General features: G+C 47.8%; 1 protein-coding gene and 1 long non-coding RNA gene across 4 annotated transcripts; one reads left to right on the top strand and one right to left on the bottom strand.

The window, feature by feature from the left end:
• Positions 1 to 240: 240 nt before the first annotated feature.
• LOC101950127 (uncharacterized) lies at positions 241 to 4,670 on the bottom strand. 3 transcript variants are annotated; one of them, XR_010591878.1, is made up of 4 exons: positions 4,535 to 4,670; positions 3,051 to 3,416; positions 1,172 to 1,289; positions 241 to 259 (listed from the first exon to the last, which is right to left on the bottom strand). XR_010591878.1 is itself a non-coding variant. In XM_065563467.1 (2 exons), exons 1-2 carry the CDS (start codon positions 4,572 to 4,574, stop codon positions 2,512 to 2,514), a joined length of 945 nt encoding a protein of 314 aa, XP_065419539.1. In that variant the 5' UTR covers positions 4,575 to 4,670. The 3 variants fall into 3 exon arrangements, 1 of the variants encoding a protein (XP_065419539.1); XR_010591877.1 differs by lacking the exon at positions 241 to 259 and having other exon boundaries at positions 274 to 1,289; XM_065563467.1 differs by lacking the exons at positions 241 to 259; positions 1,172 to 1,289 and having other exon boundaries at positions 2,512 to 3,416.
• A 321-nt stretch (positions 4,671 to 4,991) lies between these two features.
• On the top strand, positions 4,992 to 9,401 carry LOC135974793 (uncharacterized). Its single transcript, XR_010591880.1, has 2 exons — positions 4,992 to 7,361; positions 8,369 to 9,401. It is a non-coding gene; the product is annotated as an uncharacterized LOC135974793 (long non-coding RNA).
• The last annotated feature ends 2,335 nt before the right edge of the window (positions 9,402 to 11,736 follow it).

The following is an 11,736-nucleotide window of genomic DNA, read 5'->3' as shown; positions in this document are numbered from 1 at the left end:
AACTCCCTGCCCCTTACTCTGCTCACAGGAAAGCTATAATTGAGCCCTTGGTGTTCAAGAGAAGACAGAGAACATTCCCATGGAGCGTGTCACACCGGAGTGGGAATGTTGGACGCTCTCACCTTGTCTGTCTAGCACCATCTCCCTGTGGCTCCTCCTGTAGCGCACGCTCATCCAGATCACAGCACAGACTATGCACAGGAAGAGGAGAACCTTCAATAACATCAGGAGCAGGAAACAGATGATGCTGGGTTGGAATCTATGCAGTGGAAATACAATAGAAACTCTAAAGCTCCGTAAATTTGAGCAGCCCCCCCATCAGCTCCCCCACCCTGCTCCCAGAGCCTCTCACCCACCGTCAGCCCTGCCGATCAGCGCCTTCCCCTCCCTCCCCGCACTTCCCAATCAGCTGTTTTGTGGCGTGCAGGAGGCTCAGAGGGGGAAGAGTGGAGAGGGGGAGGAGCAAGGGCACGGCAGGCTCAGGGGTGGAGTGGGGGCAGGCTCTGTGGCAGAGCCAGGGGTTGAGCAGGGAGCACCCCCTGGCACATTGGAAAGTTGGCGCCTGTAGCTCCAGCCCCGGAGTCGGTGCCCATACAAGGAGTCGCATATCAACTTCTGAAGAGCCGCATGCGGCTCCGGAGTCACAGGTTGGCTACCGTTCTTGTAGAAGATAGTGTCAAGTGTCAGGGGGTAGCCATGTTAGTCTGTATCCAGAAAAACAATGAGTTCGGTGGCACCTTAAAGACTAACAAATTATTTGGACATAAGCTTTTGTGGCTAAAAAAAACTCACTTGCATCTGAAGAAGTGGTGTTTTTACCCAAGAAAGTTTATGCCCAAATAAATTTGTTAGTCTTTAAGGTGCCACCAGACTCCTCATTGTTATTGTAGAAGATGCAACACACAGAGCCTCAGGACCCTGCCCTTATAGGGAACCACAGCATCTACTTGGGGATTCAGTCATCCTGTTGTACAGTCTGATGTGACTGGACCCAGACAGTCCCTGTCCAGTGCTACTCTGCATCTAGAATTACCATTTTCCTATATATGAATCCAGCCTCACGGGACCTCCAGGTTCTTGCTGATAAAAGAAACATTCGTTTTTCTGTGGGAGGTTATCACCATTGGGAGAAGTGACCAGAGCGACGTGGGACAAGAGTAATGGCACCCACCGTGTAGGAGTGGTGTGTGCCGTAGGGGAGAAACTGGATTCAGCCTTTGTTGGAGGAGGTGAATCTGGCTGCTTTGTTGCATGTGGTGTCCTTGCAGTTGGGCTTGGGGAAGGAACAGCTGTAGAGAAAACCAGAGATCCAGTGTACTCCACAAATCAACCCAACCTGAGATGTTTGGTGTAAGTCTGATCATTAACGAATCTGTTGCTGTCCCAGAACCTTCACCCTTAATCCTGGCCCACATCCCAGTCCAAGCTTTTGTTTGCTGCCAGCTGTAACGTTGTGTAGGATGGATTGTTCCTGAGAACTGAGCACGTTATCTTCCCTCTAATTCTGGCTAACTTCTGTGGGTAACTTTACCAAATCATGAATGTACATACTCGTTAGATGTGCTTATAATGAGTCAGGTATCTGCAGACTCCATTGTTCGCTGGGCCAGCATCACTCTCTCCATTAATTGAATAGTCTAGTGCAGGGGTCGGCAACCTTTCAGAAGTGGTGTGCTGAGTCTTCGTTTATTCACTCTAATTTAAGGTTTCGCATGCCAGTAATACATTTTAACGTTTTTAGAAGGTCTCTTTCTATAAGTCTATAATATATAACTAAACTATTGTTGTATGTAAAGTAAATAAGGTTTTTAAAATGTTTAAGAAGCTTCATTTAAAATTAAATTAAAATGCAGGGCCCCCCGGACCGGTGGCCAGGACCCGGGCAATGAGAGTGCCACTGAAAATCAGCTCGCATGCCGCAGGTTGCCTACCCCTGGTCTAGTGATACATCCCACCTCAGTTATTTAAACAAAAGAACAGATGACTCGGTCTTCATCTAATCACATGAGAAAAAATAAACGTATAAAAAAATTGAAAATGTTTCCCATAAAAGCCTTCCTTTCAGAAACCAGTTAGAATCACCAAGGGACAGAGAATGACTTTCCTGTCACTGCCCTTACAAACCACAAGCAGTTAAACTCAAGGAACGGGATATTTCAGGACATCATCGACCTCACACTGCCCACATAGTAAAGGAAGGAATCTTCTCCAGTATATTTCATCCCAACTCAGCAACCCCAATTCTGAGCCCCAATGAAAACTATTCGTGCACCAAAATCTCGCCCTTTGCCCCCAGCACTTTCATTTGAATGTGAGTTAAAAAATGAGCCAGCTGCACTTGAAGGCCTCAGTGTCTTGATCTACATCCCAGTTACTGGGGCAGGTTTCTGGTTTATCTGTCAGGAAGTTGCAAAAAAAAAAAATGTCCAGCATGAAACTGAACTGAGGTCTCTGCTGCTGTTGACTGCGCCCATCCCGCCCCACCCCGCGAAATATCTGGGACACCGATATCTATAGAGCGGGGGGGACGTGTCTGGAGTCTGGCAGCTCCCACTCCTCCGGTAGTTCTGCCGAGGGCCTTCTACACCCCTGGGCCCCGCTTCTCCCCCTCTCCTCCCGTTCGCCTCCTCGCCCCCCGCACCCGTGTCGGGGAGGCGCCCCGCCCCGCCCCTGCCTGGGGTTGCCCTCGCTCCGGCTCATGCAGCCACTGGGAAGCGCGGAGCTCAGCCTGGGGGTCTCAGTAGCGGGGTGATTAGCCGCTGGCCGGCGGGGGCGCTGCGGGGCTGGGCAGGGGCCGGGCGGCGCGGAGCAAAGGGCGCTGCGGGGAGCCGCGGAGGAGCTCGATGGCCGGTCCGGGGGCAGCTCCCGCCCTCCAGCCCCTCGCAGTCCCGGGCCGGGCCTTGCGCAGAGCCGGCTGCGGCGTTTGGCCCTGCCCGGGTTACTGCAGAACTGCCGGTCTAGACACCCGCCCCCTTCCCCCGCCCAGCGCCCCCCGGCCCTGCCCCGAGCCCGGCAGCTCCGACACTGCCGGAGGCAGCGCAGGGATTTACCTGGGGAGACGGTGACTTCCACAGCGGCCCTGAGATCAAGAAGCCCAGTTCTCAATACCCCGCAGTGGTACGTGCCGGCGTCTGCCCGTGTCAGGTTGTCCAGGGTCACAGTGAACACGCGCTGGGTGTGATTGTCTCGGATGGAGACTCTGTCCCCCGTCACCTCCGCCTCCGACCCATCGGTGTCAACAATGTGAAGCCCGTTGGACCAGAACAAACCTCCTACCAAACCTTCTAACAAACCTCCTCCTTCCCGGCACCAGAACTTCTGATAACGCTCATAGCCCGTCTGGTACCGGCACCGCACAGCCACCGACCCGCCCGGGGGGCCGCGCACTGCCCCGGGGCCCGTCAGCGCCCAGCAGCCTGCGAGAGACAGACAGTGAGACCCGGGGCATCCTTCTGCAGGGCCGGCTCCAGGGTTTTTGCCGCCCCAAGCAGAGAACCCTCCCCCCCCCCCCCCAAAAAAAAAAAGCCGGGATGGATATCTGCGAAACTTCGGCGGGAGGTCCTTCACTCCGAGAGGGAATGAGGGGTGAATTGCTGGCGAAAAGCTGGACCTGCCGCCCCTCTCCGGAGTGGCCACCCAAAGCATCTGCTTGCGGCCCTGCCCTTCTGCCTGCCACCAGCAATGACCTAGCCCCACATGCCCCGGGGTGTGTATAGGAGTTGTGGGTGAAGCTTCAACATTTTGCGGGGCTGACAGGGGGGATCAGAGCCTGCAGCTTCCAGGTTCACCTGTCCAAAAACTTGACGTTTTAAAACTGTGCAAAGGGACCAAGAGCAATTGCCCTTCTCCCCTGGGGCTGGGTGGGAGCAGGTGAATGGGGCAGGGGAGCGGGGGTGGGCTGCTCTCAGCAGGTTAATAAATAACTATAAAAGGGGCTCAAAATTAGGCTTGATTCTTATTTCCACGCAGGCCCCTTTGCACCACTCTGGCAGCGCACAGAGGCTTGGAGTGAATGCAGGTGTCAATTGTATTTTCGACGAATATACTTGACAGTAGGAACATCTTATTTCTCATCCAAAATTTTGGTTGATGCTAATTATGATAACTCTGGATATTCTCAATATCCCTGTAAATCTCCAATCCCTTTTAGAATCTGGCTACATTCTTAGCCTCAGTGTATGTTGCATATAATATTGGTTGCAAATGCTGGCAATGTTTTTATCAAATAGTTATAATGAATATTGTTTTCTGTTCTTTGTCCAGCTGTTCTGAGAAGATCTGAAAAATTCTCCTTTTCAGCTGAAGTTTTCCTTGCTTTGTCTTCATAGAAAATTTTCTCCACAGACACAGATTCTGTGCTGAAATCTTTACTGTCCTGCCCACTTTGTAAGCTCCATCTCCCCTGTGAGTTAGAACCACAGCAAGAGCAGAGCTGAGACTTTCAAGCTCTGTTGGTGAAGCTGACAAACCCTGTGCAAACCCAATACTTGCATTGTATTTCTAGTGATCCACAAAAAGACCATGTCATTCTCACCTGGGAAAAGAATCCAAAGCAAAACAGAGAAAATCCTCATGGTCCTGGTTCCCTCGGCGGGTGAATCTCTCCTCCGGAAAATCTAGGTTCTCCAGGAGATCGCAGGAACCCTCTTTCTTTTGTGAGAGTTGAAAATGAAACTGACTCACTGACCAGTTGTATGGTGTCACGTTCCTAGATCTATCAGCTGCCCCACCCCACGTCCCTTTGAAAAGGCTGCTGTTTGACCGCAAAAAGAAGTTGCTGAACCTACATTCTCCAGTGATGGGTGTTTGCTTCTTTTTTTTTAGAAAAAAAAAGGAGACGCATGATTAGAGGAAATGTCACTATCACTGAGAGAAAAGCTGGGCCACAGTTCCCATAATTTGAAGGTTTCTGAAAAGTTTTACTGATTGCCATGTTAAGACTTTGAGGTTTAGCAGCGGACATAGCTACAGCGATTAGAGCTGAACCGGTGCAAACCCAGGACTGCCAACTTCAAGCATTCAAAAATCACACGATCAAAGAGTTCAAGCTTGTGGCTCTGGTATCCAGGTACCACCATGACTACAACAAAACAGCAAAACCCACTATGTGTCAATATCCCATGTCAAGATCTACAAAATAAATATCCGAAAACCAGAAAGGATTTAACTATTCATTCACTAGTCCATTTGTAACAGGCCCAATTCAGAAGTCTATATCACTGAATTTTGACTCTAACAAGTTCTCAAGCAGCAGTTTTCTTGCTTTCCCTAGCTGTAAATAATTTAATTATTACTGATGGAAATATTTGTGGATTTGTGTGTATACAGTGAAATCAACAACTAATTTCTAAGTTATCCACTAAAAAATTCTAGAGTTTTCAGGTGCCTAAGTATCCCCTGGAACCACGGTGAAAGTTGCTTCCCTCATCCTCACCAAAATCTGAATTGGCCCCCCTGAGTCAGGAGTGACCAGAGTGCTGCAGAAGGGCCATGGGCTCGGACAAGATGCAGGCCCCGTCCGACAGCACAGAGCCCGCTTTGAGCTGCAGGCCAAGCACCAGGCATAAGAGACAAGTGCAGCTGCGGCAGAAGCTAAGGCCTTGGCTACACTGGTGCTGTACAGCGCTGTAACTTGCTGCGCTCAGGGGTGTGAAAACGCCCTCCCCCCCCCCCCCCCGAGCGCAGCGAGTACAGCGCTGTAACATGCCAGTGGAATCAGAGCCTGCAGCGCTGCACGCTCGCTCGCAGCGCTGCAAGCTATTCCCCTCGGAGAGGTGGAGTACATACAGCAGCAGCGCTGGGAAGTCCCAAGTGTAGCCAAGGCCTGAGGGAGCTGCCAGTGGTTCCGCAGAGCAGCTCAGATTGTGGAAAAAGTCACCCACACATTGATTTTAGTTCACAGACTCAAGCCTGAGGCCAGTTTATTGCAATACATACCAACGCGTTGGGGTAGCAATCCGAAAACTACCTCCCCAGCAGCAGCGCACAGGCCGCCTTTATTTCATCAAATCGCAAGCATAGTTCAAATAATACATCATTTATGCGAAAATAAGAGTAGGGGTCTGTCCCTTTTTCCCGGTAGCTTCCTCATTATTTACAAGAATTGGGTGCCTATTACGTGGAGGATTCCTTGGTGGTTTTGACATGGGTGGTACTTGGCACCAGTTGGGGTGTTGTTTTTTGTCCGGGTACATATTGTTCTCTGGGGAGAGGCATAGGGGTTTATTACAAGACGCCCAAAGATGATATATAATTGGCTGGTGGCAGGTAGCTGGAACTTTAGGATGAGAAGGCCTTTACTAGAAGCAGTTTCTTCATATAAGCTGTTACTATGTTTCATCGATAAGCAGTTATCGTGTTTCTTTCGCAAAGAAGCAGTTATCATGTTTTTCCATCAACAAGCGGTTATCATGTTGCTAAGGCCTTTCGCATGGCTTCCTTCCCCTCCCTCCTCTGGTCATGGCCCCTAACCGTATTTGGCAGGGAATTGTACAGCTTAGCTTTGTTCAGGTTCTGGCCTGTACTGCTTTATGTAAAGGCTGTCTGTGCAGTCAGCGTCTGTCAGAGGGCCTGAGTGTGGGCCTTCGGTGTTACTTTGGTTGTTATAAAGAAGGCCACCTAGTTCTTTTCCCCCACACCACCGATGGGTGAGTGACCCACTCAATTTTTTTACCCGCTGTGTTTCATTTCACAATCTGATGCCATTCAAAAATCTCTACTTCCTTCTGTGCATCATTGTGACGTTATTGATATAATCTGGGACCATATAGATCATTGTTGCAACCAAGGTCCTGTAGATCTTGTATAAAGGGGGTCAAATGGGGTGTATAAGACAAGGTTATGGTTTACTGGTTATGATTATGCTGTCTATATGTGTGTATCAGTTTTGTAGTTGAAGTTATGAATATTGGCTCTATACTGTCTGTATGGCAAACTTATGCTATGCTTCTGGGTGACATCCCAGACAAGCTGAGATTAGCTCTGCCTAGCCTGCTTGATGGCCCATTAAGAACCATCAGCTATACGATGGACCCATTGAGAGAAGGCAAATATGCCTTGAGACTCAGCAAAGTATGCAGGGACTGGCCCATGTGACTCCAGACTCCATTTTGCTGTAATTTTCCACAGTAAGAACAAAGAGGTGTTCTTACACCTGGAAAAGACTATACAAGGCTGATGCCTCATCTCCATTGGGTCTTCAATCCTGCTTCATACCTCTGGAGGAACTTTGCTACAAGCTGAAGCTTTGAACAAAGGACTGAGGACCCATCCCAGCGGGGGATGTATTCCAGAGACATGATTTGAACCTGCAGTTTATTCTATCGCTGCTGCAAGCCTGAACCAAGAACTTTGCCATTACTGTATGTAATTGATTCCATTTAACCAATTCTAACTCTCATCTCTATCTTTTTCCTTTTATGAATAAACCTTTAGATTTTAGATTCTAAAGGATTGGCAACAGCATGATTTGTGAGTAAGATCTGATTTGTATATTGACCTGGGTCTGGGGCTTGGTCCTTTGGGATCAGAAGAACCTTTTTCTTTTACTTGGGTATTGGTTTTCATAACCATTTGTCCCCATAACGAGTGGCACTGGTGGTAATACTGGGAAACTGGAGTGTCTAAGGACATTGCTTGTGAGACTTGCGGTTAGCCAGTGGGGTGAGACCGAAGTCCTCTTAGTCTGGCTGGTTTGGTTTGCCTTAGAGGTGGAAAAACCCCCAGCCTTGGACTGTAACTGACCAGTTTGAGCAATTTGTCCTGAGTTGGCACTCTCAGTTGGGTTCCGCCAGAACCGCATTGTCACAATCATCTCTTAGGGTAAATGTTTAATCTAAAATAATCCAGTCCCCATGTAGCTCTTAAAGGAAGTGCTGTGCCAAGAAGGACTGATAATGCAAGTTACCTTTGCAAGGGGCAGAGACAAGATCCGGCCCTGCACTCAGGGGAGCAAAGGATTGAGCAGCTTCCTTCATGTGCCCCAAGGATGCGCCTTGTCCCCTAATCTCTCGAGACTCCAATTCCACAGCTATGGAGAGTGGCAATCCCTGTAGTAGATGATGCAGAATGCTGGAAGCAGTGCACTTCTGCTTTACATCACTTACCTCCTTTAAATACAAAATTACAAATCCAAAAACAAAATGAGTAATATAAGTGTTTTAACTCTGTAATAACAGACCAGGAAGAATGAAAGCCTATCCATAAATGATCCTTTCTCATGGCATTTTATTAAACCAGCTGGCTAGAGCAGATAAGAGACAAGTTCTGTTCAGAAAGATCTATTGTAGCATATGGTAGGTGAAATTGTTTTTGCCCAAATCATGTGATGTGAAATAGTGTGACAAACGTGGGGTTTTTTGTATTTCAGGAAACTGGGAAGGAAACAATGTGGCCAGTACCTAAAAAGAAGATGTCAAGTGCACAGAACAGCAACCCGTGCAGTAGTAGCAAGACGGTCACACAGGTACATCAGAGGAGAAGTGCATAGGTCATCCACAATTCAACATTCAGGTATCATTGAAAGAGAAACAAAGAGACCCAAATAAAACTGAAATTCTTAGCTAGACCAGAATAATACTGATGCAGCTAGTGATAGAGGTGAAACAATCCCCATTATAGGCGCTGAAGATTCCATTTCTGATCCTGCTTTATGGCCCAATCTAACACTCAGAATTCCAGGTCTGCTAGCGACCAATTGTCCACCAAAAGTAAAGGACATGGATTTTCCTCTGGATAAACAGAATCACCATTTTTCTATGAAATTTTTATGCAGAAAGTGTGAAAATGGTGAAGTTGTGAAGCGGCGCTGGCTGCTTTACTCGGAATCCACTAACAAGGCTTTCTGTTTCTGCTGCAAGATCTTTGACTTGAATCCAAAATCATCCCTAGCATTTGAGGGGCCAAATGATTGGAAGCACACGTCTCAGATTCTCATGTGTCATGAAAAGTCCATAGTCATTTCGATTCCTTCCAAACGTGGGTCAAAGCAGAGCAAAGGTTTAAACTGGATAATTGCATTGACATGGAGCTTCAACGTGTGATTAAACCAGAGACAAAACAGTGGGAGAACGTTATAAAGAGACTCATGACTATAATACTTTATCTTTCTAAAAATAAGATGGCTTTCCAAGGCTCATCTGACAGGCACTTCATGGCAAACAATGGGAAATTCCTGCGTCTGGTGGACCTGTCCCAAGCAATATCAAAGTCTGCAGCAGCGAAGGCACGCAGGGTTTTGCCTTCTGAATCCTAGAATCTTGGTGAACAACATTTTTTAGTTGTTGTTATTCATTAGTTTAGTGTTTAATTTAATATTTAGTTTATGTGTCTCTTAGCTATAGTGTTATTTTTATGACTTACATAGTTCATTGTTTGAATAAAATTGAATGCAATTGAATCAATTTTTGTGTCATTTCCTCTTTTGTATTTTTTTAGTAAATTATAAAAACTTTTGAGATTGCAGCTTTATTTCTGAAATTTCCACTAACACTACTACATACTCCAACTCAAAGGGCATCAAGGGCTGCATTCTCCTGATGGCCGGCCCTGCTGCGGCTGGCCTGTGCTAGCTGACTCGGGCTAAGGAGCGCGGCTACGGGGCTGTGTCATTGCAGTATAGACATGCGGGCCAAGCTGCAGCCTGAGCTCTGGGACCCTCCCACCTTGCAGGGTCCTAGAACCCTGGCTCCGGCTTCAGCCCAAGCCTGAACGCCTCCACTGCAGTTACACAGACCCTTAGCCTGAGCCCTGCAGGCCCAAGTCAGCTGGCACAGGCCAGCCACAGGTTTTTCATTGCAGTGGAGACCAGTGGGTCTCAACCTGTGGCCCGCAGGCCGCTTGTGGCCCAATCAGCACACAGCTGTGGCCCATGTGACATCCTCAGGGCCATACAGGTAGTGTATGTATTGTGTGGATGTGGCCCACATAACACACAGAGAGCTGCATATGCAGCCCACAATGGTAAATAGGTTGAGAACCGCTGGTGTAGACATATTACTGTGAAAAGGTAATGATTGACTGAATATGAATATCCTCTTTGTATGCATGTATCATTTTGGTATCTGAAGTTAGGAATATTCTCTATGCATCTATTACAAATGTGTTTACACCTGAGGAACGCCCACTAGAAAGAACGCAATGGGTCTGGATGGCTGGCTGGGAAGGGCCATTAGGGAGAACAATAGGTCTTAGAAGATGCTAATCTCCCACCGGGAAGCCTTCCTGAGGACACTACAAGTGGCCTCCAAGTCATGGCTGCTGTGGTCCTACAGAGACATGTGACCAAGTCACCTGGTACTGGACTCCATCATAGAATAGTAGTGGTTTTCCACTGAAATGTGTGGGAACTAAAAGTTGGAAACAAAGGGTTCCCGCCATATGCAAAAGTTATAAGGCAGGGGAGTGACATCATTGTGGTTCTTCTTCACTGACTCCCCACCCAAGAAGATTGCTAGAAACACCTGAGAAACGAGGACTGAACTGGGGGAGACGGGCTGAATCCAGGATAGAGGGATTTCTAGCCTGTGAAAGGTATAACTGGGGTTTTAAGCTGCAAGCAAGTGCAGCTTGCCCTCAAGAATCTCTGTAAACTGCCTAAACCAACAAACAGGGCGAGGATTTGCCACTCGTATCTGATTACTTTAGTATAGTAATCTTAGATTGCGTTTCTGTTTTATTTTCTGGGTAATCTGCTTTCATCTGTTTGCTATCCTGTATAATCACTTAAAATCTATCTTTTCTAATTAAAAATTTTGCTTTTGCTCTATCAAAAACCGGTGTGTGTGGAAATCATAACTTGGGGCAGAAAGCTGTGTATATTCCTCTCCACATTGAAGGAGGGGATGAATTTCATGAGCTTACGCTGTACAGTTCCCTGTGCAGTGCAAGATGGTATAATTTTGGGTTTACCTTTCCAAGGGGGTGTGAACTTGAGTAACTGGGCAGTTCCTTAGCTGAGCCTTCCCATGTACAGCTGATCTCAGCATCTGTGTGAAGCTGCAGCTGGGTGTGGCCCTACCTGTGTGCTGGTGAAAGTCTGAGACTGAGAGCCTGTCTGCGGCTTGTCACAGCATTACAGGGTGAGTGGGAGCCCAGGCTGGTGGGTTGGGGGGCTCAGTGGTACTCCAGATCCACGTGGCACCCTGAGGGGGGGAACACATCATAATGAGTCTTTGTCAATAATTATGCTTTGAGATCTATCATTTAGCCAGTTTTAAAATCTTTTAATGGATCCACAAAGTCTCTTTCCTAATAACCCACCAATCCTAGAAGCAAGAAGAACCTGAAGGGAGAACTTAATTCCTTGCATTTCCACTCACACCCAGTGTCCATTTCAGGCTCACCTGGAAACAGTAGCTCACTCATTATCAGGATCCTCCTTATTGCTCTGGTTCTCAGTAGGACACACTGCAAGTGACTCTCTCTCCAAACAATCCTGCTTCTGGGCATTAGAAGGCGCAGGCACATCCTTGCAGCCACGCTTGCGTTCTACACTGATAACCTGAGTCATGTTGGCCAGCACTGAAATGAAGAAATCGCTGAGAGATCAGGACTCTGTTTCCTTCCAAGAAGGCGTGTACAGTATGTGCAGAAGGGTGTGAGGTGGTGTGAGGTGGCTGCTATTTTAGTTGTTGTGGTTGTGTTGTCAGTTTCAGTGAAATTCAGCTGCTTTTTATAAAGTACTAACTAACTACACTGGCATGACAGCACCAGGGCTATGGGAAGTCCTGGGACTGT

The sequence above is a fragment of the Chrysemys picta genome, chromosome 12 (assembly GCF_011386835.1).
Source record: "Chrysemys picta bellii isolate R12L10 chromosome 12, ASM1138683v2, whole genome shotgun sequence".
NCBI classification, from domain to species: domain Eukaryota; kingdom Metazoa; phylum Chordata; order Testudines; family Emydidae; genus Chrysemys; species Chrysemys picta.
The sequence above is the reverse complement of the archived record's forward strand: the minus strand, read 5'-3'. Positions and strand labels throughout refer to the sequence as shown.